Genomic DNA, 26,951 nt, shown 5'->3' with positions numbered 1-26,951 from the left:
TGGATCATTCTCAACCTTATTTGTTCCAGTTGAGTCAAATTGTCAAAGAAAGCTGAAATGGCTTATATTCCCGATGTACAATTTTAAACATATTTCAAGAAAAGGAAAACTACAGTAGCATATAACATTGTTTTTATTGGTAACCTCTCTCTCTAGCCAGCTAGTAATCTAGTTCTATTTAAAATGGAGCCTGGCTTTTAAAAATAATGAATGCTGGCCAGGCATGGTGGCTCATGACTATAATCCCAACACTTTGGGAGGCTGAGATGTGTGGATTGCTTGAGGCCAGGAGTTCAAGACCAGCCTGGCCAACATGGCAAAGCCCGGTCTCTACTAAAAATACAAAAATCAGCTAGCGTGGTGGCACACACCAGTAGTCCCAGCTACTCAGGAGGCTTAGGCACAATAACTGCTTGAACCCTGGAGGTGGAGGCTGCAGTGAGCTGACTGTGCCACTGCACTCCAGCCTGGGCAACACAGCAAGACTCTTTCTCAATAATAATAATAATAATAAATAATGAATGCTGTTGATAGTGGGGAAGGTTACGCCTGTGTGGGAACCAGAGGTATATGAGATATCTCAGCAATCATGTTCACTTTTAATGGGAAAAAAGAAAAAAGAGATATCTCCATGCCTCCTCTAAATTTTGCTATGAACTTAAAACTGCTCTTTAAAAATAAAGTCTTTTAAAAAATGAATGCAGGCCGGGCACGGTGGCTCAAGCCTGTAATCCCAGCACTTTGGGAGGCCGAGGTGAGCGGATCACGAGGTCAAGAGATCGAGACCATCCTGGCCAACATGGTGAAACCCTGTTTCTACTAAAAATACAAAAATTAGCTGGGCGTGATGGTGTGCACCTGTAGTCCCAGCTACTGGGGAGGCTGAGGCAGGAGAATTGCTCGAACCCGGGAGGCAGAGGTTGCGGTGAGCCGAGATCGCGCCACTGCACTCCAGCCTGGCGCCTGGCGACAAAGGGAGACTCTGTCTCAAAAAAAAAAAAAAATGTAAAGTGTTTATTGCATAATAACTTAACACCAGGATGAAAATATATTAAAATATCCATTGGGAAGAAATTTTCAAAGTTAAGACCCCAATGTCAAAGTCTTTGGTGAGCACTTTCCCACACTGGCTGGGACTCATTAAAGCTCCCTCCTGTTGTGTTGAGTTCCATGCTGCCCTGATTTTGAGGAGGAGCAGATTCGGATGCACACTGTCAGGCACACTGTCACATGTTATTTTTGCTTAGGTGCTAAATGTATCCCCTAGGTGGTCACTACTCAGGGCCCTGAATCCTGTGTCCCTGGAGAAGCCCACCTCATGTCTCCTCCAATTTGAGGAGCACCATCTCCCCCGCTTTTTCTTCTTTATCAATCTCACTGAATCAAATCTCATCCAATAGTTTGTCTAGTTGCCCCTTCAGCTGTCCTGTGGGAAGTGTGTGTAGTGTCTTTTCTCAGATGAGCAATCTAGAGGCTGACATCTTGCCACACACAAGGTTAGCAAAGTGCATGGCACACAGCAGTGACTCAGTAGAAGCTGAATGAAATGGAAACATTATGATCTATTTCTTTACCACGTTATCACTGCTCCTCCTTGTACTTTGCCATTGCTGTTCTTTAGGTAATCCTGAGTTTTGTCACCTAAATATTAAGACCAGAACTTTGCAAGAAAATCAAAATGGAAAAATTCAAAAATTCTCATTTTAAAACCACAGGCCTATTTGTTCTCTTTTGAATCTTTTCTCTTTTAAAATTCCACTCTTCAAGATTAAAACCACACAATATGTGACCTTGAAAAAGCCACTTAATTTCCTTGAGCCTCTTTCCTTACCTGGGGATAATAACCACTCCCTTCAAAAGGTTTCTGTGAAGATTGAAATAAAATTATGTGTATGAACACTCCTAAGAGTTAGGTAAACTTGATTATCATTATTCCCTCAATGTAGATCAAAACAATACCAATAATCAACATTGATAGCTACCTAAAACAGAACATTAGCCATTTTCTCTTCCACATTTTCCTCTAATTTTTCCAAAGTCCTCCATTCCTTGGGTCATCTCAGGGAATGGATGGGTCAGCCAAGTCTGGGGAACCCCTGAGCCGAAGAGACCATTGCCTGACTCTCCAGAGTGTGGACCCCAAGGAGAAGCCCTTGCCCAACATGACATCCAGTGGCAGCATTCCAGTGTCTGAAGAAGTCCAGGCAGATGGGCCTGAGAGACCTGCAGAGATCTGTTCATCCTAGCATAGCATAAGAAAAGCTGCCAGAAACTTCCCAGGTCCCCACGGGGATGTGGAAGAGCCTAAGCAGATGGCAAACTGGAAGAGTTCTGTTTGCAAAGAGTAGATCCATTAGCAAATTAAAAGTGGAGCCTCAGGATGGGAACGCCATGAGGAGAGGGGACAACTGTAGTAGCAGGTCTCCAAAGATGGCCCCCCGCCAACCATACCTCCCAGTGATTACATCCCTGTGCAGTCCCCTCCCACAATGAAACTGGCTTGGTCCTGTCATTTGCTGTAACCATCAGAATGCAGCAGAAGTGACACTGTGCCAGTTCCAGGACTGGTAACTTTTACTTTTCCCCTCATGAGAAAAACCAGGTACCCTACTGGAGAGAGACCACATGGAGGAGCACCAAGGGGCCACGGTTGTCCTGGACCAATCAGCTTAAGGCTGTCAGGAACAAACTTGAGGTCTGACAAAATCAGGTTTATTCACCCATTGCAGTGAGGGAGACAGCAACCCAGAGGAACTGTGGGGCAGCTAGCCAAACAAACGTAAAGTGGAGTTAGTTTAGGATTTGGGGGAAAGGTGGAATTTAGGTGGAATTTAAATGAAGTAGATTATTTGATTGTTTTAGAATTAAAAAATTGTTCTATAAATTGAAGTCATAAAGGAAACTTGAAAGTGACATTAAGAGTCAATTTTCACACAAAGCATTTGAAAAATGTATGTGTATTATGTAGATGAGAAGGCGGCTCAAGAAAAATGAGTGCGGGGTAGCCACGGTGGCTCATGCCTGTAATCCTAGAACTCTGAGAGACCAGTGCAGGTGGATCACTTGAGACCAGGAGTTTGAGACCAGCCTGGACAACACGGTGAAACTGTCTTTACAAAAAATACAAAAATTGTCTGGACATGGTGGCACATGCCTGTAGTTCCAGCTACTCAGGAGGCTGACGTCAGAGGGTCACTAGAGCCTGGGAGGTAGAGGTTGCAGTGAGCTGAGATTGTGCCACTGCACTGCAGCCTGGGCCACAGAGCAAGACCCAATCTTGGAAAATAAAAAAAAGAAGGATGAGGGGAGTATAGACCAGAGGGTGAGGGATGAGGGGGATGAGGGAAACTTAGGATCCTAGCCCAGTTACACTGAAGCAATGGAGATTTGCTGGGAGCCAAGTAATAAGAATAAGGTAATACTGTGCCTGGCTGGCCCAGGAAATGCCAACAGATGCAAAGCCATATACAACATTCAAAGTCTTTTAATGTCCGTCACTTCAACAGACTGAGATGTCATATTCCACAGACCATAAATTCATGTAAGTCACCATCTTAGACTACACAATTTTTAGTATTGATCTGAGTGTTGATGGTCTCAAAGCAAAGCAGGCTCTGTGTAAAGGGTTTAACATCAGGTCTGGACTATGAAGAAGACCCCAGAGTCCTCCTGCTTCCTTGGATATTAGAAAGCTGTGGTAGATGTAGGAGTGGAGTGTCCAGAAAGCCCTCTGCATCTGAGTTGCAAATTAAAACTGTTTATCTGCCAAGTGACTTGGCGCCTCCAGGCAAAAGTGGAGTATATCAATCTGACTTATAAAAGTTTCCAATAATCTGTGATTTTAGAAAACAAAGCTTCTCACTGAATAAGAAAGGCAGTTGTTAGCCACTTACAGCTGCTATGTGCCTCTGGATGAAAAATTTCCTCCTGTTAATTTTGCATCTGGCTTTATCCATGTATTAGTGCATTCTTGCACTGCTATAAAGAAATACCTGAGACTGGGTAATATATAAAGAAAAGAGGTTTAATTGGCTAATGGTTCCACAGGCTGTAGAAGAAACATGGATGCTGCCATCTTCTTGGCTTCTGGGAAGGCCCAAGGAAATCTATTATGGCAGAAGGCGAAAGGGAAATAGACATGTCTTATGTGGCCGGAGCAGGAGTAAGTGGGAGTGGGGACACCACACACTTTTAAACAACCAGGTCTCACGATAATTCGCTTACTCACCATCATGAGAACAGCACCAAGGGGATGGTGCTAACCCATTTATGAGCACTCTGCCCCCATAAGCCAATAACCTCCCACCATCTCCAACAGGAGAGATTACAATTTGACATGAGATTTGCTGGAGACACAGATTCAAACCATGTCAATCTGACTTTATTATTCCAGCCTAATGTCTATCTAGGTGGATTTTTTTTTTTTTTTTTTACATTCTTAGCCCAAGCTCATTTTTATTTTCTCAGAGTGAAGAAGGCAGACCTTCCAGCCCAGTGCTGTCCTTGAGAGGACCCAGCTTTAGCTGCCATCTGCCTGCAGCTGCATAAGATAGCTCAAGTGGGATAAGCAGAAGAACGACTGAATCCAGTCAACCCACAAAAAAGTGAGAGAATAATGCCTCGGATTTAGCCAATCTAGTTTGGGATGGTTTGTTGCATATAAATGGATTATCGAATCAGTTATTCTTCAAGAACTCTCCCCTGATGGCAGGATGGTAATAAGACCCCTGAAAATTAGATCCTACCCAGAGAAGAAGGAAACAAGGAAGAGGAATGAGCCTAAATTAAAGACTTACTCAAAAGAGACCTGAGTTTTAACCTCTAGTGATGGAAGTCAGAAAAGTAATGCCTCTGGGGGATGGGGCTTGGCTGGAGAGGGCATAAGGGAGCCTTTTGGATTGCTGGCAATGCCCTATACTTTGATCTGGGTGGTGGTTACATGGCCACATACATATGAAAAATTCAGTGAGCTGTACACTTAAATACCAAGTGGGAATAGAGTTCGAGAGCTAATTTCTATTATAGAGTAATAAAGAAAAGTTAATGAATTATGTGAAATCTACACCTGCCACAAACATGTAAGTGAAAACAAAGAGTGGCAGACACATGAAGTAAACAAACATTTATATAGAAAGAAGTAGTATTTATGAATCTAAACACTGAGTGACCAAGATGCCAAACAGAAACATGATTAAGAACAGGGAACTTGAGAATATAAAATTATAAAACATTGCTGGAATACTCATTCTTGTAACTCCTACTTCAATTTAATTTAGAAGTAGACTATACCCTTTTCAAGGTCATCATCCCTAGAATTAGAGATGGAAAGAAGCTTTGAAATCCTCCTACACTGGTTCTCAAACTGGGCTGCACACTGGAATCACCTGGAGAGCTTTAAAAAATACTGATGCCTGGGTCCCACTCCAGAGATTCTGATGTAATGGGTCTGAGGTGTGGCTTGGGAATCAGGAGTTTTAAAACTTCCCCAGGTGATTTCAATGTGCCGCCAGGGTTAAGAATTATGGGTCAATTTCAACCACTCTTCTCACAAATGAGAACACAGAGGCCCAGGACTGGCAAATGGTTTGCTAAATATCCATTAATTGGCTGCAGCCAATTTTCTCTGATGTGCTCTAATAGGAGGGAGCTGTGGTATGGATAATACCAAACAGTGAATAATCTAAGAATAATTTCTATTTGGTTCGGGAAAGCAGCACATGACTTCCTGGCTGCCGACTGGCCTGGCTAATTCAGTTGGGTCAAAATGAATGTGCTTTCTCCTGCACTGACACTGACAACCCAGCTCTGTGCTGAGATGTGGAAAGAAGGTGGCCGAATTAAACGCCGGCTGGGGCCAGTTCTCCAGTGGGCAACAGTCAGGCTGTCAATGGCACATAGTCACCATATGGATGTAGGAACTTGTCTTACCAGAGGGTTCCACAATGGATCAAAGCTAGCTTTCTCCTTACCCTATACTCCATGAGGGTTGGGGACCAGAGGCATAAAGAGGGAACAAAGGAAGAGGGGATAATATTTTTCAAGGAGCTATTTGGTGCCAAGTTTCATACTAAGCATTTCTATAAACACCACATTGTCTTAGGCAGCTCTATGAGTTAGGCATTCTATAACACACAATATAGAGATGAGGAAACTGAGGTTGAGAGAGGTATATAACCCAAAGCAGAGCCAGAATAGAAACTCCGGCTTATCACACTCAACACTTTCCAACATACCACCTGTCTGTCGAAGAGGGAGAGATGCAGATGGACTTGGGTCATATCCTTAGATTTTAAGTGCTGCTAAGCAAACTTCACCTCCCAATTTTTCAATTCTAATAGTCTAAAGGTAGCAAGCAGCAAAGATACCTCCAGAAAGTGCCTGTGACGCCATGAGAATCTGTCTACAACCACAGGAGCATAACTGACCAAGAGCCCCAGCTGCCACTCTCAGACATCTGTCACCCACATTTATACTGAGGCCACATTTCCCAGGCATTGTGCTGCTCCTCTCCAATGTCTGAGTCCAGTAGGAATACAAAGGTGGGCCTGTTCCTGGGAGGCATGGGATTCCTCTGATGGAAGACTTGCTAAATTCTCCTCAGATGGCACCCAGCCTGGATGCTTCTGCCCATCCTTCCTCCCCTCTCTCCTCATTGGGGTCTGACCTGCATTGCAGTCAGATGGCTCTCAGCCTTTTCCAGCTCTTCTGTTTTCTCTCACGAGGCATTTCCCTAAATAAAGTCCCTCATGTATTTAATCCTACCTTGGCATCTACTTTTCAGACGACCTGGACGACAGCAATGCCCCTCCATAATGGTGCCCCCAACCATATACACATCACAGTAGGGAAAGGGAGGGAGAAAAGGTCACCTGTGACTCATTAAGGGGAAGCTGGACTGAATTTTTTTAAAAAAATTATAGGTACATAGGTGTAAAAATTTATGGGGTGTATATTTTCATACAGCCATATAATACATAATAATCACATCAGGGTAAATGGGGTATCCATCACCTCACACATTTATCCTTCCTTTGTGTTACAAACAATCCAATTATACTCTTTCAGTTATTTTAAAATGTACAATTGTTGACTAAGTCATCCTGTTGTGCTATCAAATACTAGGTCTTATTCATTCTTTTTATTTTTTTGTACCCATTAACCACTCCCACTGCCCCCTCTCCTGACCACTGTTGGCAGCCTCTGGTAACCGTCTTTCTACTCTCTATGTCCATGAGTTCGATTGTTTTAATTTTTAGCTCCCACAAATAAGGGAGAACACGTGGTTTGTCTTTCTGTGGCTGGTTTATTTTACTTAACATAATGGCCTCCAATTCCATCCATGTTGTTGCAAATTACAGGATCTCATTCTTTTTATGGCTGAAGAGTACTACATTGTGTATATGTACCATATTTTCTTTTATCGATCCATCTGCTAATGGACACTTAGGATGTTTCCAGAACTTGGCTATTGTAAACAGTGCTACAATAAACATGGGAGTGCAGATACTGCCTTGATATACTGATTCCTTTCTTTTGGGTATAAACTTAGTAGTGGGTTGCTGGGTCATATTGTAGCTCTATTTTTAGTGAGGTTTTTTTTTTGTTTTTTTTTTTGAGACAGGGTCTTGCTCTGTCACCTAGGCAAGAGAGCAGGGGCACAGTGTCGACTCATTGCAGCCTCTCAACCTCTTGGGCTCAAGCAATCCCCCATCCGTAGTCTCCCAAGTAGCTGGGACTACAAGCATTTATCATCACACCTGGCTAATTTTTTTTTGTATTTTTGTAGAGACAGGGTTTTGCGGTATTTCCCAGGCTGGTCTCAAATGCCTGAGCTGAAGCAATCTGCCCTCTTTAGCCTCCCAAAGTGTGGAGATTACAGCTGTGAGCCACCGCACCCAGCCCTCCACTTTGTTTTTTGAGGAACCTCCAAACTGCTCTCCACAGTGGTTATACTAATTTATATTCCACCAACAGTGTACAAGGGGTTCTTTTTTCTCCACATCCTCTCCAGCACTTGTTATTGCCTGTCTTTTGAATAAAAGCCATTTTAACTGGGGCAAGATAATATATCATTGCAGTTTTCATATACATTTTTCTGATGATCATGATATTGAGCACCTTTTCATGTACCTGTTTCACATTTGTATGACTTATTTTGAGAAATGTCTATTCAGATCTCTTGCCCATTTTTTTAATTGTATTAGATTTTTTTCCCTACAGAGTTGTTTGAGCTCCTTATATATTTTGATGGGTAGTTTGCAAATATTTTCTCCTGTTCTGTGGGTTGTCTCTTCACTTTGTTTCCTTTGCTGTGCAGAAGCTTTTTAACTTGACGTGACCCCATTCATCTATTTTTGCTTTGGTTGCCTTTGCTTGTGGGGTATTACTTATGGTTCAATCTTGGTAGGTTGTATGTACTTAGGAATTTATCTATTTCTTCTGGGTTTTCCAATTTATTGTCATATAGTTGCTCATAGTGGCCTCTAATGATCCTTTGAGTTTCTGTGGTATCAGTTGTAATGTCTCTTTTTTCATCTCTGATTTATTTGAGATGAAATAATTTTTTTTCCTTCATTAATCTGGCTAAAGGATTTTATCTTTTAAAAAACAATTTTGTTGACCTTTTGCATTGCTTTCTTTATTTCAATTACATTTATTTCTGCTCTGATCTTTATTATTTCTTCTATTTATCTTAAGTTTGGTTTGCTCTTGCTTTTCTAATTTCTAAAGATGCATTGTTAGGTTAAGTTTTTCTTTTTCTTTTCTTTCCTTTTTTTTTTTTTGAGATGGAGTCTTGCTCTGTCTCCCAGGTTGGAGTGCAGTGGTGTGATCTTGGCTCAGTGCAACCTCTGCCTTCTGGGTTCAAGTGATTCTCTTGCCTCAGCCTCCCAAGTAGCTGGGATTATAGGCATATGCCACCACACCCAGCTAATTAATTTTTTTCTGTATTTTTAGTAGAGACAGAGTTTCACCACGTTGACCCAGGCTGGTCTCAAACTCCTGACCTCAGGTGATCTGCCCAGCTCAGCCTCCCAGAGTGCTGGGATTACAGGCATGAGCCACTGTGCCTGGTCAGTTTTTCTACTTTTTCAAGGTAGGCACTTACAGCTACAAACTTCCCTCTTAGTACTGCTTTTGCTGTATTCCATAGGTTTTGGTATGCTGTGTTTCCATTATCATTTGCTTCAATAATTTTTTCAGTTTCCTTCTTAATATCCTCACTAACCCATTGGTTACTCAGGCATATATTGTTTAATTTCCATGTGTTTGTATAGTTTCCAAAATTCCTCGTTATTCTAGTTTTAGTCCATTGAGATCAGGGAAGATACCTGATATTACTTCAGTTTTTTTAATGTTTTAAGACTTGTTTTGTGGCCTAACATATGGCCTATTCTTGAGAATAATCTATATGCTGAGAAGAATGTGTACTCTGCAGCCATTGCATGAAATGTTCTGTAAATATCTGTTAGGCCCATTTGGTCTGTAGTGCAGATTAAGTCCAATGTTACTTTGTTTTCTGTCTGGATGATCTGTCCAATGCTGAAAGTGGGGTGTTGAAGTCTCCCACTATTATTATATTGGGGTCTATCTCCCTCTTTAACTCTAATATTTGCTTTATATACCTAGGTGCTCCAGTATTGGGTGCATATGTACTTATAATTGTTATCATCTCTTGCTAAATTGACTCCTCTATAATTATATAATAATCTGGTCTCTTTTTACAGTTTTTGTCTTGAAGTCTATTTTGTCCAACATAGATACAGCTACTCCTGCTTTTTTATTTCCATTTGCTTGGAATATCTTTTTCCATCCCTTTACTTTGTCTATGAGTATCTTTATAGGTGAAGTGTGTTTCTTGTAGGTAACAGATCATTGGGTCTTTTTTTTTTTTAAATCCAAGATTGGAGATTTTAGTCCATTTACATTCACTGTTATTATTGGTAAGTAATGACTTGTTTTCTGGCTGTTTTGTAATCTTCTCTTCCTTCTTTCCTTCCTTCCTGTCTTCCTTTTAGTGACGATGATTTTCTCTGGTGGTATGTTTTAATTTCTTGCTTTTTATTTTTTGTGTTATCTATTGTATGTTTTTTAATTTGAGGTTACCATGAAGCTTGCAAATAGTATCTTATAATCCATTTTTTAAAACTGATGACAATGTTTGTATAAACAAGCAAAGAGAAAATGAATTAAAATGCTAGTTTTTACATCCGTGTAGTATGGGAAATAAAAATAAAAATAAAAATCTCTACACTTTAACTTCTTTACCCTACTTTTTATTATGTTGTTGTTTTAATTTATATCTTATTGTACTCTCTGTCTCGAAAGTTGTTGCGATTGTTTTGTTTTGAGATAGGGTCTCACTTGATGCCCAGGCTGGCTGCAGCCTCAACCTCCAAGACTCAGGTGACTCATACCTCAGCCTCCTGAGTAGCTGAAACTACAGGCACATGCCACACTACCCAACGAATTTGTTTTGTATTTTTTCGTAGTGACAGGGTTTCACTATGTTTCCCAGGCTAGTCTTGAACTTTGGGTTCAAGTGACCTGTCTACCTTGGACTCTCAAAGTGCTGGGATTACAGGCAAAAGCCACTGTGCATGGCCATTTTTGACTAGTTCATCATTTAGTCTTTCTACTTAAGATATGAGTCTGTATACCACAATTACAGTGTTAAAATATTCTACGTCCTTCTGTACCAATAACAGTGAATTTTGTAGCTTCAGATAATTTCTTATTGCTCACTAACGTCTTTTTCTTTCAGATTGAAGAACTTCCCTTTAGCATTTCTTGTAGGACAGGTCTGATGTTGATGAAACTCCTCAGCTTTTATCTGGAAAAGTATTTCTTCTTCATGGTTGAAAGATATATTTGCTGTATATATTATTCTAGGGTAAAAAATTTTTCCTTCAGCACTTGAAATGTGCCATGTCACTCTTTCTACTGGTTTGTAAAGTTTCCACTGAAAAGTCTGCTGCCAGATGTATTGGAGCTTCATTGTATATTGTTTCTTTTCTCTTTGATTTTAGGATTATTTATTTATCCTTGACCTTAGGGAGTTTGATTATTAAATGCCTTGAGGTAGGCTTCTTTAGGTTAAATCTGCTTGGTGTTCTATAACTGTCTTGTACTTGAATATTGATTTCTTTCTCTAGGTCTGGGAAGCTCTCTGTTGTCATCTTTTTGAATAAACTTTCTACCCTCATCTCTCTCTCTACCTCCTCTTTAAAGCCAGTAACTCTTAGATTTGGCCTTTTGAAGCTATTTTCTAGATCTTGTAGGCATGCTTCATTCTTTATTCTTTTTTTCGTCTCCTCTGACCATGTATTTTCAAGTAGCTTGAAATTGAAAGCTCACTAATTCTTTCTTCTGTGTAATCAGTTCTGCTGTTAAGAGACTGATACATCCTTCAATATGTCAACTACATTTTTCAACTCCAGAATTTTTGCTTGATTTTACTTAGTCATTTCAATCTCTTTGTTAAATTTATCTAACAGGATTCTGAATTCCTTCCCAGTGTATCTTGAATTTCTTTGACTTTCCTCAAAACAGCTATTTTGAATTCTGTCTGAAAGGTCACATATCTCTGTCTCTTTGGGATTGCTCCATAGTGCTTTAGTTAGTTTGATGAGGTCATGTTTTCCTGGATGGTCTTGATGCTTGTGGATGTTCATCATCAGTGTGTGCACACTGAAGAATTAGGTATTGATATGGTGTGGCTGTGTCCCACCCAAATCTCAACTTGAATTGTATCTCCCAGAATTCCCACGTGTTGTGGAAGGGACCCGGGGAGATCATTGAATCATGGGGGGCTGGTCTTTCATGTGCTATTCTCGTAATAGTGAATAAGTCTCATGAGATCCGATGGGTTTAACAGGGGTTTCCGCTTTTGCTTCTTCCCCATTTTCTCTTGCTGCTGCCATGTAAGAAGTGCCTTTCACCTCTCATCATGATTCTGAGGCCTCTCCAGCCATGTGGAACTGTAAGTCCAATTAAACCTCTTTTTCTTCCCAGTCTTGGGTATGTCTTTATAAGCAGCATGAAAATGAACTAATACAGTAACTTGGTACCAGCAGAGTGGGATGTTGCTAAAAAGATACCTGAATATGTGAAAGCAACTTTGGAACTGGGTAACAAGAAGAGACTGGAATAGTTTGAAGGGCTCAGAAGACAGGAAAATGTGGAAAAGTTTGGAACTTCCTAGAAACTTGTTAAATAGCTTTGTCCAAAATGCTGATAGCAATATGGACAATAAAATTAAAGCTGAGGTGGTCTCAGATAGAGATGAGGAACTTGTTGGGAACTGGAGCAAAGGTGACTCTTGTTATGTTTTAGCAAAGAGAATGGCAGCGTTTTGCCTCTGCACTAGAGATCTGTGGATCTTTGAATTTGAAAGAGATGATTTAGGGTTACGTGGTGGAAGAAATTTCTAAGCATCAAAGCATACAAGAGGTGACTTGGGGCTGAGCACAGTGGCTCACCCCTGTAATCTCAGAACTTTGGGAGTCCAAGGTGGGTAGATCACAAGGTCAGGAGTTCAAGACCAGCCTGGCCAAGATGGTGAAACCCTGTCTCTACTAAAAATACAAAAATTAGCCAGGCATGGTGGCAGAAGCCTGTAATCCCAGCTACTCGGGAGGCTGAGGCAGAGAACTGCTTGTACCCAGGTGACGGAGGTTACAGTGAGCTGAGATTGCACCACTGCATTTCAGCCTGAGCAACAAAGCAAGACTTGGTCTCAAAGAAAGAAAAAAAAAAGAGATGACTTGGGTGCTGTTATAGGTATTCACTTTTATAAGGGAAGCAGAGCATAAAAGTTTGGAAAATGTGCAGCCAAACTGTGCAATAGAAAAGAAAAACCCATTTTCTGGAGAGAATTTCAAGCCAGCTGCAGAAATCTGCTAAGTAGCAAGGAGTCTAATGTTAATCCCCAAGACCATGGGGAAAATGTCTCAAGGCAACGTCAAAGAACTTCACAGCAGCCCCTTCCAACACAGACCTGAAGGGCCAATGAGGAAAAAGTGGTTTCGTAGGCCAGGTCCAGGGTCCCCATGCTGTGTGCAGCCCAGGGACTTGGTGCCCTGTGTCCTAGCTGCTCCAGCATGGCTGAAAGGGGCCAATGTACAGCTCAGGCTATGGCTTCAGAGGGTGGAAGCCTCAAGCCTTGGCAGCTTGCACGTGGTGTTGAGCCTGCAGGTGCACAGATGTCAAGAACTGAGGTTTGCAAACCTCCGCCTACATTTCAGAAGATGTATGGAAACACCTGGATGCCCAGGCACAAGTTTGCTGCAGGTGTGGGGCCCTCATGGAGAACGTCTGCTAGGGCAGTGCAGAAGGGAAATGTGGGGTCTGGGCCCCCACACAGCGTCCCTACTGGGGCACCACTTAGTGGAGCTATGAGAAGAGGGCCACTGTCCTCCAGACCCCAGAATGGTAGATCCACTGAAAGCTTGCACCGTGTGCCTGGAAAAGCCAGAGACGCTCAATGCCAGCCCATGAAAACAGCCAGGAGGGAAACTGTAACCTACAAAGCCACAGGGGTGGAGCTGCCCAAGACCAAGGGAACCCACCTCTTGTATCAGCATGACCTGGATGTGAGACCTGGAGTCAAAAGAGATCATTCTGGAGCTTTAAAATTTGACTACCCCACTGGATTTAGGACTTGCATGGGCCCTGCAGCCCCTTAGTTTTGGCCAATGTCTCCCATTTGGAATGGTATTTACCCAATACCTCTACCCCTGCTGTATCTAGGAAGCAACTAGCTTGCTTTTGATTTTACAGGCTCATAGGCTGAAGAAACTTGCCTTGTCTCAGATGAGACTTTGGCCTGTGGACTTTTGGGTTAATGCTGAAATGAGTTAAGACTTCGGAGGACTAACATTGGGAAGGCATGATTGGTTTTGAAATGTGAAGATGTAAGATTTGGAGGGGCCAGAGGCAGAATGATTTGGTTTGGTTGTGTCCCCAGCCAAATCTCAACTTGAATTGTATCTCCCAGAATTCCCATGTTTTGCGGGGGGGAACCCAAAGGTAAGTAATTTAATCATGGGGGCTGGTCTTTCCTGTGCTATTCTCATGATAGTAAGTGTCATGAGATCTGATGGGTTTATCAGGGGTTTCTGTTTTTAATTCTTCCTCGTTTTCTCTTGCCGCCACCATGTAAGAAGTGCCTTTCACCTCCTGCCATGATTCTGAGGCCTCCCCAGCCAAGTGGAACTGTAAGTCCAATTAAACCTCTTTTTCTTTCCAGTTTCCAGTATGTCTTTACTAGCAGCATGAAAACAGACTAACAAAGGTATTTTTTGTAGTCTTCACAATCTGGGCTTGTTTGTACCTATTGTTCTTAGGAAGGCTTTCCAGGCATTTGAAGGAATTTAAGTGTTGTGATCCAAGTTTTTGGCTGCTGCAGCCATATCTGCATTAGGGAGCACCCCAAGCCCAGTAATGCTGTGTAATGCTCCAAGACTTTGGTGGTCTTGGATAAGATCCAGAAGAATTCTCTGAATTGCCAGGCCTAGACTCTTGTTCTCTTACCTTACTTTCTCCCAAGCAAATGTAATCTGCCCGTGCTGACCTGCCTGGAGCTGGGGGAAAGATGACACAAGCATCCCTATGGCTACTACCACTGGGACTGCACCAGGTCAGACCTGAAGCCAGCACAGCACTGGGTCTTGCCCAAGGTCCATGGTAACCACTATCTGGCTACTGTGTATGTTCACTCAAGGCTCTAGGGCTCTACAATCAGTTGGACAAAGCCAGCCAGGCTTGTGTCCTTCCCTTTAGGGCAGTGAGTTCCCCTCTGCCTTGAGTGGGTCCAGAGATGCCATCTGGGAACAGGACAGAAAACTTTGTAATTTACCTGGTTCTCTATTTTACTGAGGCTGAGCTGGCACCTAAGTCACAAGAAAAAGTCCTTCCCACTCTTCCTCCTACCATTTCCACAAGGAGAGGAATCTCTTTGTGGTCACCAACACCCAGGCACACAGCAACTACTGCCTGGCCACTGCCAATGTTCACCCAAGGTTGAAGTGCTCTTCAGTCAGCTTGTGAAGAATTCAGCAAGGCCTGGGACTCTCCCTTCAGGTCACTGGGCTCCCCTCTGGCCCAGGGCAGGACCAGGAGTGCCATCCAAGAGCCAAGGCCTGGAACTGGGGACTCCAGGAGCCTGCTCGGTGCTCTATTCACTGTGGCTGAACTGGTAGCTAAGCTACAAGACAAAGTCACCTTTACTCTTCCCTCTCCTTTTCTCAAGCAGAAGGAATCTCTCTCTAGAGACACCACAGCTGGGAATGCGCTGGGTCACACCTGAAGCCAGCACATCTGAGTCTCACCCAAAGCCCATGATGAGTACCACCTGGCTACTACTGCTGCTGATTATTCAGGGCCCAAGGGCTCTTTAGTCAGCAGGTGATGAATCCTGCCAGGACTGGGTCCTTTCCTTCAAGGCAGTGGGTTCTGGCCCACGTATGTCTAAAAATGTCATCAAGCACTTAGGGCCTGGAACAGAACCTCAGGACTGCCTGGTCTGCTACCCTACCGTGGCTGAGCTGGTATCCAAGTTCCAAGACAAAGTCCTCTTTACTCTTCCCTCTCTGTAGGCAGAAGGAATGAGGTTCTCCTAGAGCTGCGAGGTGTGCTGCCTAGGGCTGGGGGGAGGGGTGGTATAAGCATTCCCTTGGCTACCCTGGCTGGTGTCTCCCTGGATTGTGCGCCCCTGAAGTCTACTGGCTCCAAGCCCAACACAACATCAAGACTTGCCCAGGAATTGAAGTCCCTATGGCTTGAACTGCCTTTCAAGTTTATTTAGGACCCCAAAGCACTTTAGCCCTTCTGACTAGGACTGATCTAATGCTCCCTCAATGGACACCAGCTAAGTTCTGCCTCATGATGCTTTCTGCTGTGACACAGCAGCACTAAAATGCAAAGTCCCACAATCATTGCACTTTTCCTCCCCTAAATGCACAGATTCTCTCCATAACACACAACCACTACTGGGGCATGGGGGAGGGGTGGCATCAGCAATTCAAGATTGTCTTTCCTATCCTCTTCAGTGCCTCTTTCAGTGATCAGGGATAGGAAGTTAAAAGCAGGTATTGTGACTGCTCACCTTATTTTTGGTTCTTATGAAGGTGCTTTATTGTGTGGATAGCTAAATTCGGTGTAAGGAGGACAATTGGTGGAGGCTCCTATTCAGCCATCTTGTGCCACCGCCTCCCTCTTTTCTGGTCTGAGATTTTGAAAGTGAAGACTACAGAGGAACAGCTTTTTCAATATGTTTGCCTTTGTCATTGGTCTTGGTGCTATGAAGTAAGGTGGTTTAGACAAGTAAATGACTAGCATTTCAACTAGCCCTGATTGAGGGCTAATTGCCAATAAGTCACTTGTTACTGCAGGTGACAACAAGTCCCAACTTGGAAATGAGAGGTGCTCTTTTTTGATCTTGTCATGTATTTTTGGGAAAGACATTCAAACCCTGCAGCCTCAATAACTCCTAATAGTGAGGTTTTCTTGTCATCTTTTACTCCTCCTGAAGAAGGAAAGTAGATGACATGGTAATTCTAAAACACCTAGAAGGAAACGTGCATGCCCACCAATGCCATTTATCATTGCTTTGGAAGTACTTGCCAATGCCACTAAATAGCAAAAAAAAAAACAAAAAAAACAAAAACCAAAAAACAGAATAATGTCTAGAAACAAATCTAACAAAAATTGCGTAAGATCAATATAATGAAAACTTTAAAACTCCACTGACAACTGGGCCTCAATGACCCTGAAAGAACTGCCCAGCACAGGGTTAGACAATTCCCAGTGACAGCAAATGATTCATCTGCTTGAGCCTTGCAGACCGTGGAGAGGGCAAAGAACTCGCCTTTCATACACAAGCTGTTCAATCCAGAGCTCATAACCCCAGCTTCCCTCTTCATGGCCCTCTTTATGGTGCTCTCATAGTCTGGGAGACTATACAACTGCCCAAATCACCCAGGCCCACATCCAGACAGCTAGGGACAGCCTCTGCACCATTCCTGAGCTCATCGACATTGTTCAAACAAATCAATCCTAAACTTGTTTACCCTGCCTCATTTTCTTCTTCCTGCAGTAATCACAATAGGGCTTTAGCCCACTAGTTCTCATTCCCTTTCTACCTGACACCTCTTCTTGGGAACTCTTGAGTAGTAACTATTTTTTTCAATGGCAACAGTCTCCTGATATGTTGGCCTTACTGAATGTTAAGATTTTCTGTGAACACACTCTATTTTAAAACACACTCTAATTAAAATATCAGATTTTTTTGCTACTAAAGTTAATATGGAAAAATAATCAAGTGAAAACAACTGCTGGGCAGGGTGGCTCACACCTGTAATCCCAGCACTTTGGGAGGGTGAGGTAGGTGAATCACTGAGGTCAGGAGTTCAAGACTGGCCTGACCAACATGATGAAACCCCATCTATACTAAAAATACAAAAATTAGCTGGGTGTGACTGTGGGCACCTGTAATCTCAGCTACTAGGGAGACTGAGGCAGGAGAATCGCTTGAACCCAGGAGGAGGAGGTTGCAGTGAGCTGAGATCATGCCACTGCACTCCAGCCTGGGCGATAGAGAAAGACTCCACCTCAAAAAGAGAAAAGAAAAGAACCATAAAAATTCTGAAACACAAGAGTAATGTAGGGTGGTGGGGAGAGGGGATGGATAGAGTGGCTGATGGAGGGTGGGGAGGCAGGGATGGCACTACGAACCATTAAATGGTTTGATGAACATAGCGGTATAAATCTCAGTCAGCAACAGTATGAAAGAAATATTTTCAGTAATTCTATCTAATTTTCATTTTGACCTTCATTTTGCCAGGGTGGAAATAAAACGTCAGTCATTTCAGGGTCTCATGCCCACCAGCCCCATCCCCAGCATTGCTCTAAAAACTGTTGAGCTTACTTAATACCCAGGCATCAGGGTGGGCTTCTAATCCTTGGTAGCTCATCTATCTACCCTGCATCCTTGTTTAAAATTGTCTGCTATAGCTTTTGTGATATAAATCCTTCCTGAATTACCTCCTTCCCAAGACAAGATGGTGAAGGAGATGGGAATGTAACTCACCATGAACACTGTGAATTTGTGACGGGGTGCACCCCAGGTGCTGCAGGACCATCCAAAGAAAGAAGGCTTCATGGAAGAGGGGACTGTTGAGCTGGGCCTTGAAATATTAGCCAATTCCACACGGCAAAAATGGGTGGCTGTGTACATAGCATCACAGCAGAAACAGCACAAGCAAAGCTGGGGCTGAAGTGAAACCAGGTCTGACTTCTTGAACCCAACTTGACCACGCACTGGGTAGGCAATTCCTGGAAATATGGAGGGACCAGGGAAGTGAGCCGTGGGAGTGAACGACATGGCTGTAGATTAGCCACTCCACAGAGCAGGCTCCAGAAACCACTGGATAGAAGGAAAATCATGGGGCCAGGCGCGGTGGCTCATGCCTGTAATCCCAACACTTTGGGAGGTCAAGGCAGATGGATCACAAGTTCAAGAGATCGAGACCAACCTTGCAAACATGATGAAACCTGGTCTCTATTGAAAACACAAAAATTAGCTGGGTGTGGTGGTATGCGCCTGTAGTCCCAGCTACTCGGGAGGTTAAGGCAGGAGAATTGCTTGAATCTGGGAAAATCATGGATCTTGCCATCTCTGCAGGTATTTCTAGACCCTGAATCAAAATTTAAAGTGGTCCCTTTAAACTCTGAAACAGGAAATCCAGGAGTTTCTATGTGTTCCTTTCACAGCTCCCTAATTGGAAGAGTGATTATACAACCTGAATGTGTCATGGGTTCACTGGCCAGCTAGCCCTCTTCTGAAAGAGAGGGCCCTGGAAGGGAGGGAAGATTCAAGATAATCTAGTGAAAGCCAGAGGTGTAGGCAATCCTGCCAGTCAGATCAGAATCCAAGGCTACAGTTCTATCTCCACCTCTTTCAAGAGTAAAATTGAAGGATTGTCAATTTCTTCTTTCCACATTATTCCATTTATTCAGATTAGCACCAGCCAATGCAACCAGAAAACGCTAGGTAATTCACACTTTTTCTGTATTTTACCCTCCATAATAGTCAGTAGTCAGTTTTCTCGGGGTTTCTCAGTCACAATTCCCATCTGGAATGTAACTGGTTTCCTACTTTCTTAATAAATTCATATGCTATTCTACTGTCATCCCTTTACATTTGCATTATTTCAGAGTTACGGGCTGCTTCTTCACTGGCATGCACTGCTTCCCCATTGCCTAGCTAAGTGTCTTGAAAATAATAAAGGAACAAGAATGTTTTTAGATTCAATATAATTTTCCTTTTCATTTTCTTTTTCCTTCAGTGTCCAAAAGTCCTATTATTTTCTTCCAATGGATTTGAGACTTTTTTCCCCATGGCAAATATACTCACTTCACAAAACAAGCTGAACTACTTCAAAATAGCATGTATGAAATAACTGTAGAACATCTCCACTGAGCTGTTTTTAACTATTATGAGTTCCCATTCAACTAGTAGTTAGTGAACTCTTACAGAGCACTATGGTTATATAAAGACGTGAAAACACACAACCCCTGATTTCCAGAAAATGTCTAATTTACTTGAAGTAAGACCCACTTACTTGAGAAAAGGGAAACCACTATGTCTACTTTTACATTCACTGCTAAGCAGGGATTCCAGTTGGTGTTCTCTAAATTCTCACTTTCCAAAAAGGCAGTGGCACTTACTGAGTGCCTTTTCTATGCCAGGCATTGGGCTAGCAGCTTCTGGGTGCCTTTCTGAATCCCCAAATAACCCCATGAAATATGAAAGACTTTTGGAAAGAATATTAGTAGAGAAAGCAACCTAAAAAACCATTTCACTTTGGGAGGTTGAAGTGGGAGGACCACGTGAGCCCAGGAGTTTGAGAGCAGCCTCAGCAACAGTGTGAGACTCATCTCTACAAAAAATTTTAAAATTAGCCAGGTGTGGTGGCATGTACCTGTAGTTCTAGCTACTTGGGAGGGTGAGGTGGAGAATTACTTGAGCTCAGGAGGTCAAGTCTACAGTAAGCTATGATTGTGTCACTGTACTCCAGCCTGGCCAACAGGAATACACTGTCTCAAAAAACTAATAATAGTAAAACTCTTTTCCCATTGATCTCCTCAACCCTGGATTCTGGGTTTTCCTAAATTAAGAAAACTGCCATAATCTTTCAAAGCTCAGTTTTTATGAGGCAATTGGTTATTATTATTACATATACTAGAATCACATAAGAAGTTCATTATTAAACTTGGGGCTGCAAAATATTCTATGAAATATCTATCAACCAACAGATTCATTTTAGAGAGGTATTTTCAATATTTTATCCTTCTAAGGAAAATCTTCTATAAGGGAACTAATTTCAAGATCATTTTTACTAAATAAGCTGTCACTGGATTCTGTCAATTAGTGTCCCTGGACTAATATGGTCTTTATACATTTAGACTGACCTCTGCTGGACAGTCTAATAACCTTTCAGCATTTTTTTTTCTCTTTAAGATAATATGATTAGGAAAGGGGCATGCCCCCACCCTCTTTATTTTTTTTGAGACAGAGTCTTGCTCTGTCGCCAGGCTGGAGTGCAATGGCGCAATCTCGGCTCACTGCAACCTCCACCTCCTGGATTCAAGCAGTTCTCCTGCCTCAGCCTCCTGAGTAGCTGGGACTACAGGTGCGCGCCACCATGCCCAGCTAATTTTTGTATTTTTAATAGAGACGGGGTTAACCCTGTTGCCCAGGATAGTCTTGATCGCTTGACCTCTTGATCCACCCACCTCAGCCTCCCAAAGTGCTGGGATTACAGGTGTGAGCCACCACACCTGGCCCCTGCCCCAAATTTTATCTAGTATTTAGTAACAGATTTACATAGTTCAATTTACAAATATTAATCAAGCCCTCTACGCCACCTAATGGCAAAATCTTATATTGCATTTGGCTGCCAGAGATGTGCCCGGAGGCAGAGTGGGAGGCTGATGAGGTTAAATGATCTATCCAGTCTGAATACTCCTTGTCATAGTCTCTTCCTCCTGTGCAGGCCAGGCTCTCTATCGTATACATAAGAATACCTGCGAAATGGGGCTGCTTCCAGGGGCCTGTCAGGGGCCAAACCACCGTATCTTCTGGGTTCACCTTAAAACTAAAGTCTACCACTTTGTGGTGGTCACTTGTGCCCAAACTAGCCAGCATAGATAAGTCTGATTTGGGTGGTGCAAACAAGCTGAATTTTGATACAAAGTGCTAGGCTTCAATTTATATAAAATTGCAGATAAAAAACATGAATGACCCTGAAAATAAGTGATGCTTTTCCATTTCAAATACTCTTTTAAAACAACGCCTGCTTCTGATAATAAAAATATATAATTATTTTTAAAATGCTATAAAGGAAAAAATTAAAGAAAAATTGCCTACAATTCCATCTACCAAGTTGTATTACAATTTTAGTTTATTTGTGCCAATCTCTTTTCTGTAAGCGCGTATGCATAAGTATGGGTATTTCCTTACTTCACTCCATTTTGTAGCTTGCCTTTTTCACATATTGTGTTGTGATTATTTCTCAAACACAATTTTTATTTTATGATGATACACCATTATTTACGTAACCAATGTCCTACTACTAAACATTGGCGTTGTTTATAAATAAAACTATGCTAAATGGCCTTTTATATAAATATCTGACCAAATATTTTATTATTTTGTTAGGATATATTCCCTAAATAAGGTCACTGGGGCCTGGCACAGTGGCTCTTGCCCGTACTCCCAGCACCCTGAGGCAGAAGCAAGAGGATAGCGCGAGTCCATGAGTTTGAGACCAATCTAGGCAACCTAGTGAGACCCTGTGTCTACAAAAACAAAGTAAAAAATTAGGCAGGCATGGTGGCATGCACTTGTAGTTCTAGCTACTCGGGAGACTGAAGTGGGAGGATCACTTGAGCCCAGGAAGTCAAGGATGCAGTGAGCCATGATCATGTCATTGCACTCGAGCCTGAGCAACAGAGCGGTCTTGAAAAAAAAAAAAAAAGTGAAAGCTCATGGGGTCAAAACTTACGGAGTATAAACATTTTCAAGGTCCCAAATACAAGCAATGCTAGAATTATTCTACAGAAATGTACCAATTTCAACTTCCATCAGCAGCATGGGAGTCTCTATTTTTACTTCCACTTCACCAAAATTCAGAATAATTTAGAAAGTTCTTTGCCAAATGGATAGTCCAGGAAAAAAAAATTTCCAGTATAACTAACATATTCATATTTATTTATACTCATACTTTTATTGGGCATATGTATTTTTTGTGAATTATACACTCATGCCCTTTGCCCATTTTTCTATTGGTACTTTAATATTTTTCTTATATATGAGTTATCTATTTATTTTCAGATAGAGTCATGCTAAGTCTGTTGCCCAGGCTAGAGAGCAATGGCGTGATCTCAGCTCATTGCAACCTCTGCCTCCCAGGTTCAAGCGATTCTCATGCCTCAGCTTCCTGAGTAGCTGGGATTACAGGAGTGTGCCACCACGCCTGGCTAACTTTTGCATTTTTAGTAGAGATGGAGTTTCACCATGTTGGCCAGGCTGGTCCTGAACTGCTGACCTCAAATGATTCACCCACCTCGGTCCCCCCAAAGTGCTGGGATTACAGGCACCAACCACTCTACCCGGCCTGAGTTCTTTATATAATAAGGTTAACTCTGTTGGTCTCGATGTGGTAGCATGAACTTAGGTCACTAGTCCAAATATACCCTGAAATTATTAGTTTCGGTGTGCTGTAACTTTACCTTTGGCTCAGTAAATTCTTCCCAGGAAAAAAAAGAAAAACCCAACTCATAAAGTATAGGACAAGCCCTACTAAATACTGGGGACACTTAGGTATTGAGTGGTCAAAACATAAAATAGGAAGGGCCAGGCACAGTGGCTCACGCCTGTAATCCCAGCACTTTGGGAGGCTGAGTGGGGTGGATCACCTGAGGTCAGGAGTTTGAGACCAGCCTGACCAACAGGGCAAAACCCGTCTCTACTAAAAATACAAAAATTGGTCGGGTGTGGTGGTGGGCACCTGTAGTCTCAGCTACTCAAGAGGCTGAGGCATGAGAATCACTTGAACGCAGGAGGCAGAAGTTCCAGTGAGAACAATTGTGCCACTATACACTCCAGCCAGGAGGCTAAAGCAAGACTCTTGTCTCCAAAAAAAAAAGGAAGTAGAAAAAGGCTATGTATCTCAACAACTAACTGAACATGTCTCTTTATTAGATAATTCTTACAGCTTTTTTTTCAGTTTTTAAAAGATAGGTAACTGCCTTAGTCTGTTTAGTATTGCTATAAAGGAATATTTACTAAAGCTAAGTAACTTGTTTTAAAAAGAGGTTTATTTAGCTCACAATTTTGATAGCTGGAAGGTTCCCGACTGGGCATCTGGTGAGGGCTCAGGCTGCCCCACTCATGGCAGAAGTGAAGGGGAGCCAGTGTGTGCAGAGTCCACATGGAGAGAGAGGAAGCAGGAGAGAGGCGGGGAAGGTGCTAGGTTCCTTTTAACCACCAGCTCTAGTGGTAACTAATAGAGGGAGAGCTCATTACCTTGAGAATTCACCAAACCATTCGTGAGGGAGCCACCCCCATGACCCAAACACCTCCCATTAGGCCCTACCTCCACCACCAGCGGTCAGATTTCTAAATGAGGTTTTGGGGAACAAACATCCAAGCTATAGCAGTAAGAGAACATTGATCAGTAAATCAACATTTAGGCAGTTACAATGCTATTATAAAGCTCTCCATTCATCTGTAAGTAGTTATATTTGTGGCAGAATAACTTTCTCTGTTACTTTTTCTAACTTTTTCTGTTTTTAATCAATTCCTTTACTGTAAAATGTCATTTTAAAATGTTTATTTTATACAATTTTAACAGTAGAGTGATTTTGCTGTGGAAAATAAAATTTCATCTTGCAAGAAAGAGAAAACTCAAGACCAACTGGCATCTTTATTTACATATTAGAGCGGGTCAACCAATGAAAATCCTAGAAAAAGAAGACAACAAACATTCAGTCAAAAGAAATAATTGTCTTAAATTATATCCTCATTGTTTCACTTGTTCTAAAACCTAAAAGTCCTATACAATGGTGGCAAAATGAGGTTTGTCTTTGTTCTGGTGCTTTTCTCAAAAAGGACCTAAAAACCTATTAGTGAATCTTCCTGCTGTGTCCTACAAAACAACCTAAAATGGCATTCTGGGTCCTCTTCCATTAACAGTAATCAGAGCACAAAAACCAGAAGTACACTAAAAGGACCAGAAGTACACTCAGAAGGAGAAGGGAGACGAAGGAGGCCCACAGAGGGCTGAGCTCCCGGGTCTGAGAACATGAGTAGGAAGAACTGGGAACGGAAGCCTTTTCCAGAACTAACACCAGCCTACACATATGGCCTGGACACAGGCACAGATTTACGCACTCCCATATGGAGGCAGGAAGTGGCCAGCCTACACTGAGAATCAATGACAAATGGCAGATTGACAGACAGAAAAAAATCAAGTTTGGAAAGTATAATGTATGTAAATTCTACTAAATGAAGATAAATAATTTCAAGTGATAAATGCAAGAAATATAAAGATAATCCTCATAGAATTGTGAAGGAGGAAGATAGGAACTTATATTTCTCCAGCAATATCCAAACAAAATTCATAGAGAAATTATAGAACAGATCATTGGAAGCAAATCAATAGAAGTGTGAACTCACTAGCAGAGATGACAAAATTTGTTAGAGATTTTGTGATTAATATAGGTCTCAAGATGATGATGATGATGATTATTTTGAGAGAGAGTCTCACTCCATCACGCAGGCTGGAGTGCAGTGGTGCAATCTCAGCCCACTGCAACCTCCACCTCCCGGGTTCAAGCGATTCTTGGACCTCAGCCTCCTGAGTAGCCGAGATTACAGACATGCACCACCATGCCCAGCTAATTTTTTCTATTTTTAACAGAGACAGGGTTTCACCATGTTCGCCAGGCTGGTCTCAAACTCTCAGCCTCAAGTGATCTGCCCACTTCAGCTTTCCAAAGTGCTGGGATTACAAGCATGAACTGCTGTGCCCAGCCACCAAGATTATATGTATTCATCAGGCTTCTTATAATGGCTTTAGTTTCCCTAGTCCTTTGATGGCCTGATGCCAGGAGGAGGGTGTTTTTGGTTACCAAACTAACATCCCAGTCACTGGAAAGTATAAACTGTTATAAATCCATAAATCGGCATGAGATGAAAAAACCTGTCTATTGAGTGTCTGACTGGCAGAAATCATTTTACCAAATAGAACTTAAGAAAAGACAATCCACAAGCCCATAAGAGTACAGATAGATTCTGAAAGTTGCTGACCCTCCCTCCAAACAGTCTGCCTGCTTGCTCCGCAGAAATCCCTGCTAATGCCCCCTGCCCTCCAGCTTACTGGCCTAGTATTTCTGCATTCATCTTCCTCATCACTAGGCTTCTTGAGTATCTCCTCTCTCTGCTAGGAGGTAAATGCCAAAGTCTCTTAAATCTGTTTTTATACAAACAGAATTTCAGTAAAATTCTATATATTTTAGTGTCTAAATTAGTTAATTTATATTTCATTGATTATCCAGGTGTCTGTTTGCCCATTCATCCACTGCTTTGTTCACAAAAGAAAGAGATCTCATATGTTTAAGAACCAATACAGAAAGGACTTGAAAAAAGTATCTGCTCTGGAATGAGTGGCTGATACGCAGTGTTCACATGGAAGACAGATTATAAGAGGAGGCAAGTGGCAGTACCAGGACAGCAGTACAAAATTAAGTATGAAATGCAACTTAATCTGGGATAGGAAAGGCTCATGCTATGAACTTTGTCATTTACTTTACTGCTGTAATCAATACTGCAGTTTCATTTTAGTCAAAGTAACTAATTTTCAATGTACCTGTGCAAATCCTCGTATTACAGTTGCATCTCCCTCAGTCTTCTGGCCTCTTTGGCTGGAAGTCACTTCCTCAGACTTGCCATGCTTCCTCTTTCCTCTTGCTACAGGGCCTTTGCCCACCTCTCCCCTCTTCCCTTTGCTGAGTTAGTCTCTGCTTATCCTTCCGATCTCAGTTTAAGAATCACCTCCTCTGAGAAGCCGTCCCTGGAACCCCAACATAAATTGGATTCCTTTGTGGTATGTTTGCTTAGACCTGGGTTCCTCTCCTTCCAAGCAATTGCTTCACTGTCACGGTGTGTTCAGTTGTGAGGTTACCAGACTGTCCCTCTTTCCTACCAGACTATAAAAGCTCCATGAAGGTGAGGACTGAGCCTGGTTTGGCTCACCATGCTATTCATAGCACCTAACACGTATCTCAATATTCACTGAATGAACAAATGAAACTGCCAAACTCAGAAATGGTTTAGAAAGACTTCTGTGGATGATACAGGGTGTTCTGTTTGGTAGACACTTTTTGGATAGGGGTAAGGGAGGCAGATGCATTTCTTGCTTTCTGCTTAGCAATTGTATTTACCTGGGCCTTCCGTGTAGCTTGTGGCTCAATCATGATGTTGATAAGAGAGGGTTTAGTTGTGTCCGCTAGGCTCTGTCTCAGGGATTTTTGGAGTTCTTCTGGTGTTTCTACAAAATACCCCTTGCCTCCAAATGCAGTCATGACTTGCTCATAATGTGAATTTGGCAGTAAACACATTGGAGGGACCCTGAAAAACAAGGTCATGAGTCAATGAAATTTAAATTTTAAACCTCGTACAAAAAAAAAGTCATTCTCTGAAATACTTCATTAAAGAATTTAGGCTGAACTGAAAGGCATACTTTTATCTTCAACACTTAAGCTGAGATGCCAGTACACTGAGTTTTTCCTGTATTTACAATTGTCTATATAGCAATGTCCAATAGAACTTTCTGTGATGATAGAAATGTTTTAAACCTGTGCTATCCAAGATAGTAGCCACTATC

General features: G+C 42.2%; 1 protein-coding gene across 5 annotated transcripts in view; it reads right to left on the bottom strand.

Annotated features, from left to right (window-relative positions):
• HACL1 (2-hydroxyacyl-CoA lyase 1) overlaps window positions 1-26,951 on the bottom strand; it is a 79,151-nt gene that overhangs the window by 15,521 nt on the left and 36,679 nt on the right. The window contains exons 16-17 of one of the 5 annotated variants that reach the window (XM_064378665.1): window positions 26,509-26,695; window positions 18,116-18,333 (exon numbers count right to left, since the gene is read on the bottom strand). In XM_064378665.1, the coding sequence (XP_064234735.1) occupies window positions 18,157-18,333; window positions 26,509-26,695 (364 nt within the window). In that variant the 3' untranslated portion in view covers window positions 18,116-18,156. Of the gene's footprint in view, window positions 1-18,115; window positions 18,334-23,787; window positions 26,139-26,508; window positions 26,696-26,951 lie in introns of those variants that run through there. The other 4 variants (XM_064378667.1, XM_012466773.2, XM_012466774.3 and 1 more) reach the window with 4 other exon arrangements.

The sequence above is a fragment of the Aotus nancymaae genome, unplaced genomic scaffold (genome assembly GCF_030222135.1).
Source record: "Aotus nancymaae isolate 86718 unplaced genomic scaffold, 86718_ANA_hifiasm-v0.15.2.pri h1tg000019l, whole genome shotgun sequence".
NCBI classification, from domain to species: domain Eukaryota; kingdom Metazoa; phylum Chordata; class Mammalia; order Primates; family Aotidae; genus Aotus; species Aotus nancymaae.
This window is presented reverse-complemented; position numbering and strand designations above follow the sequence as displayed.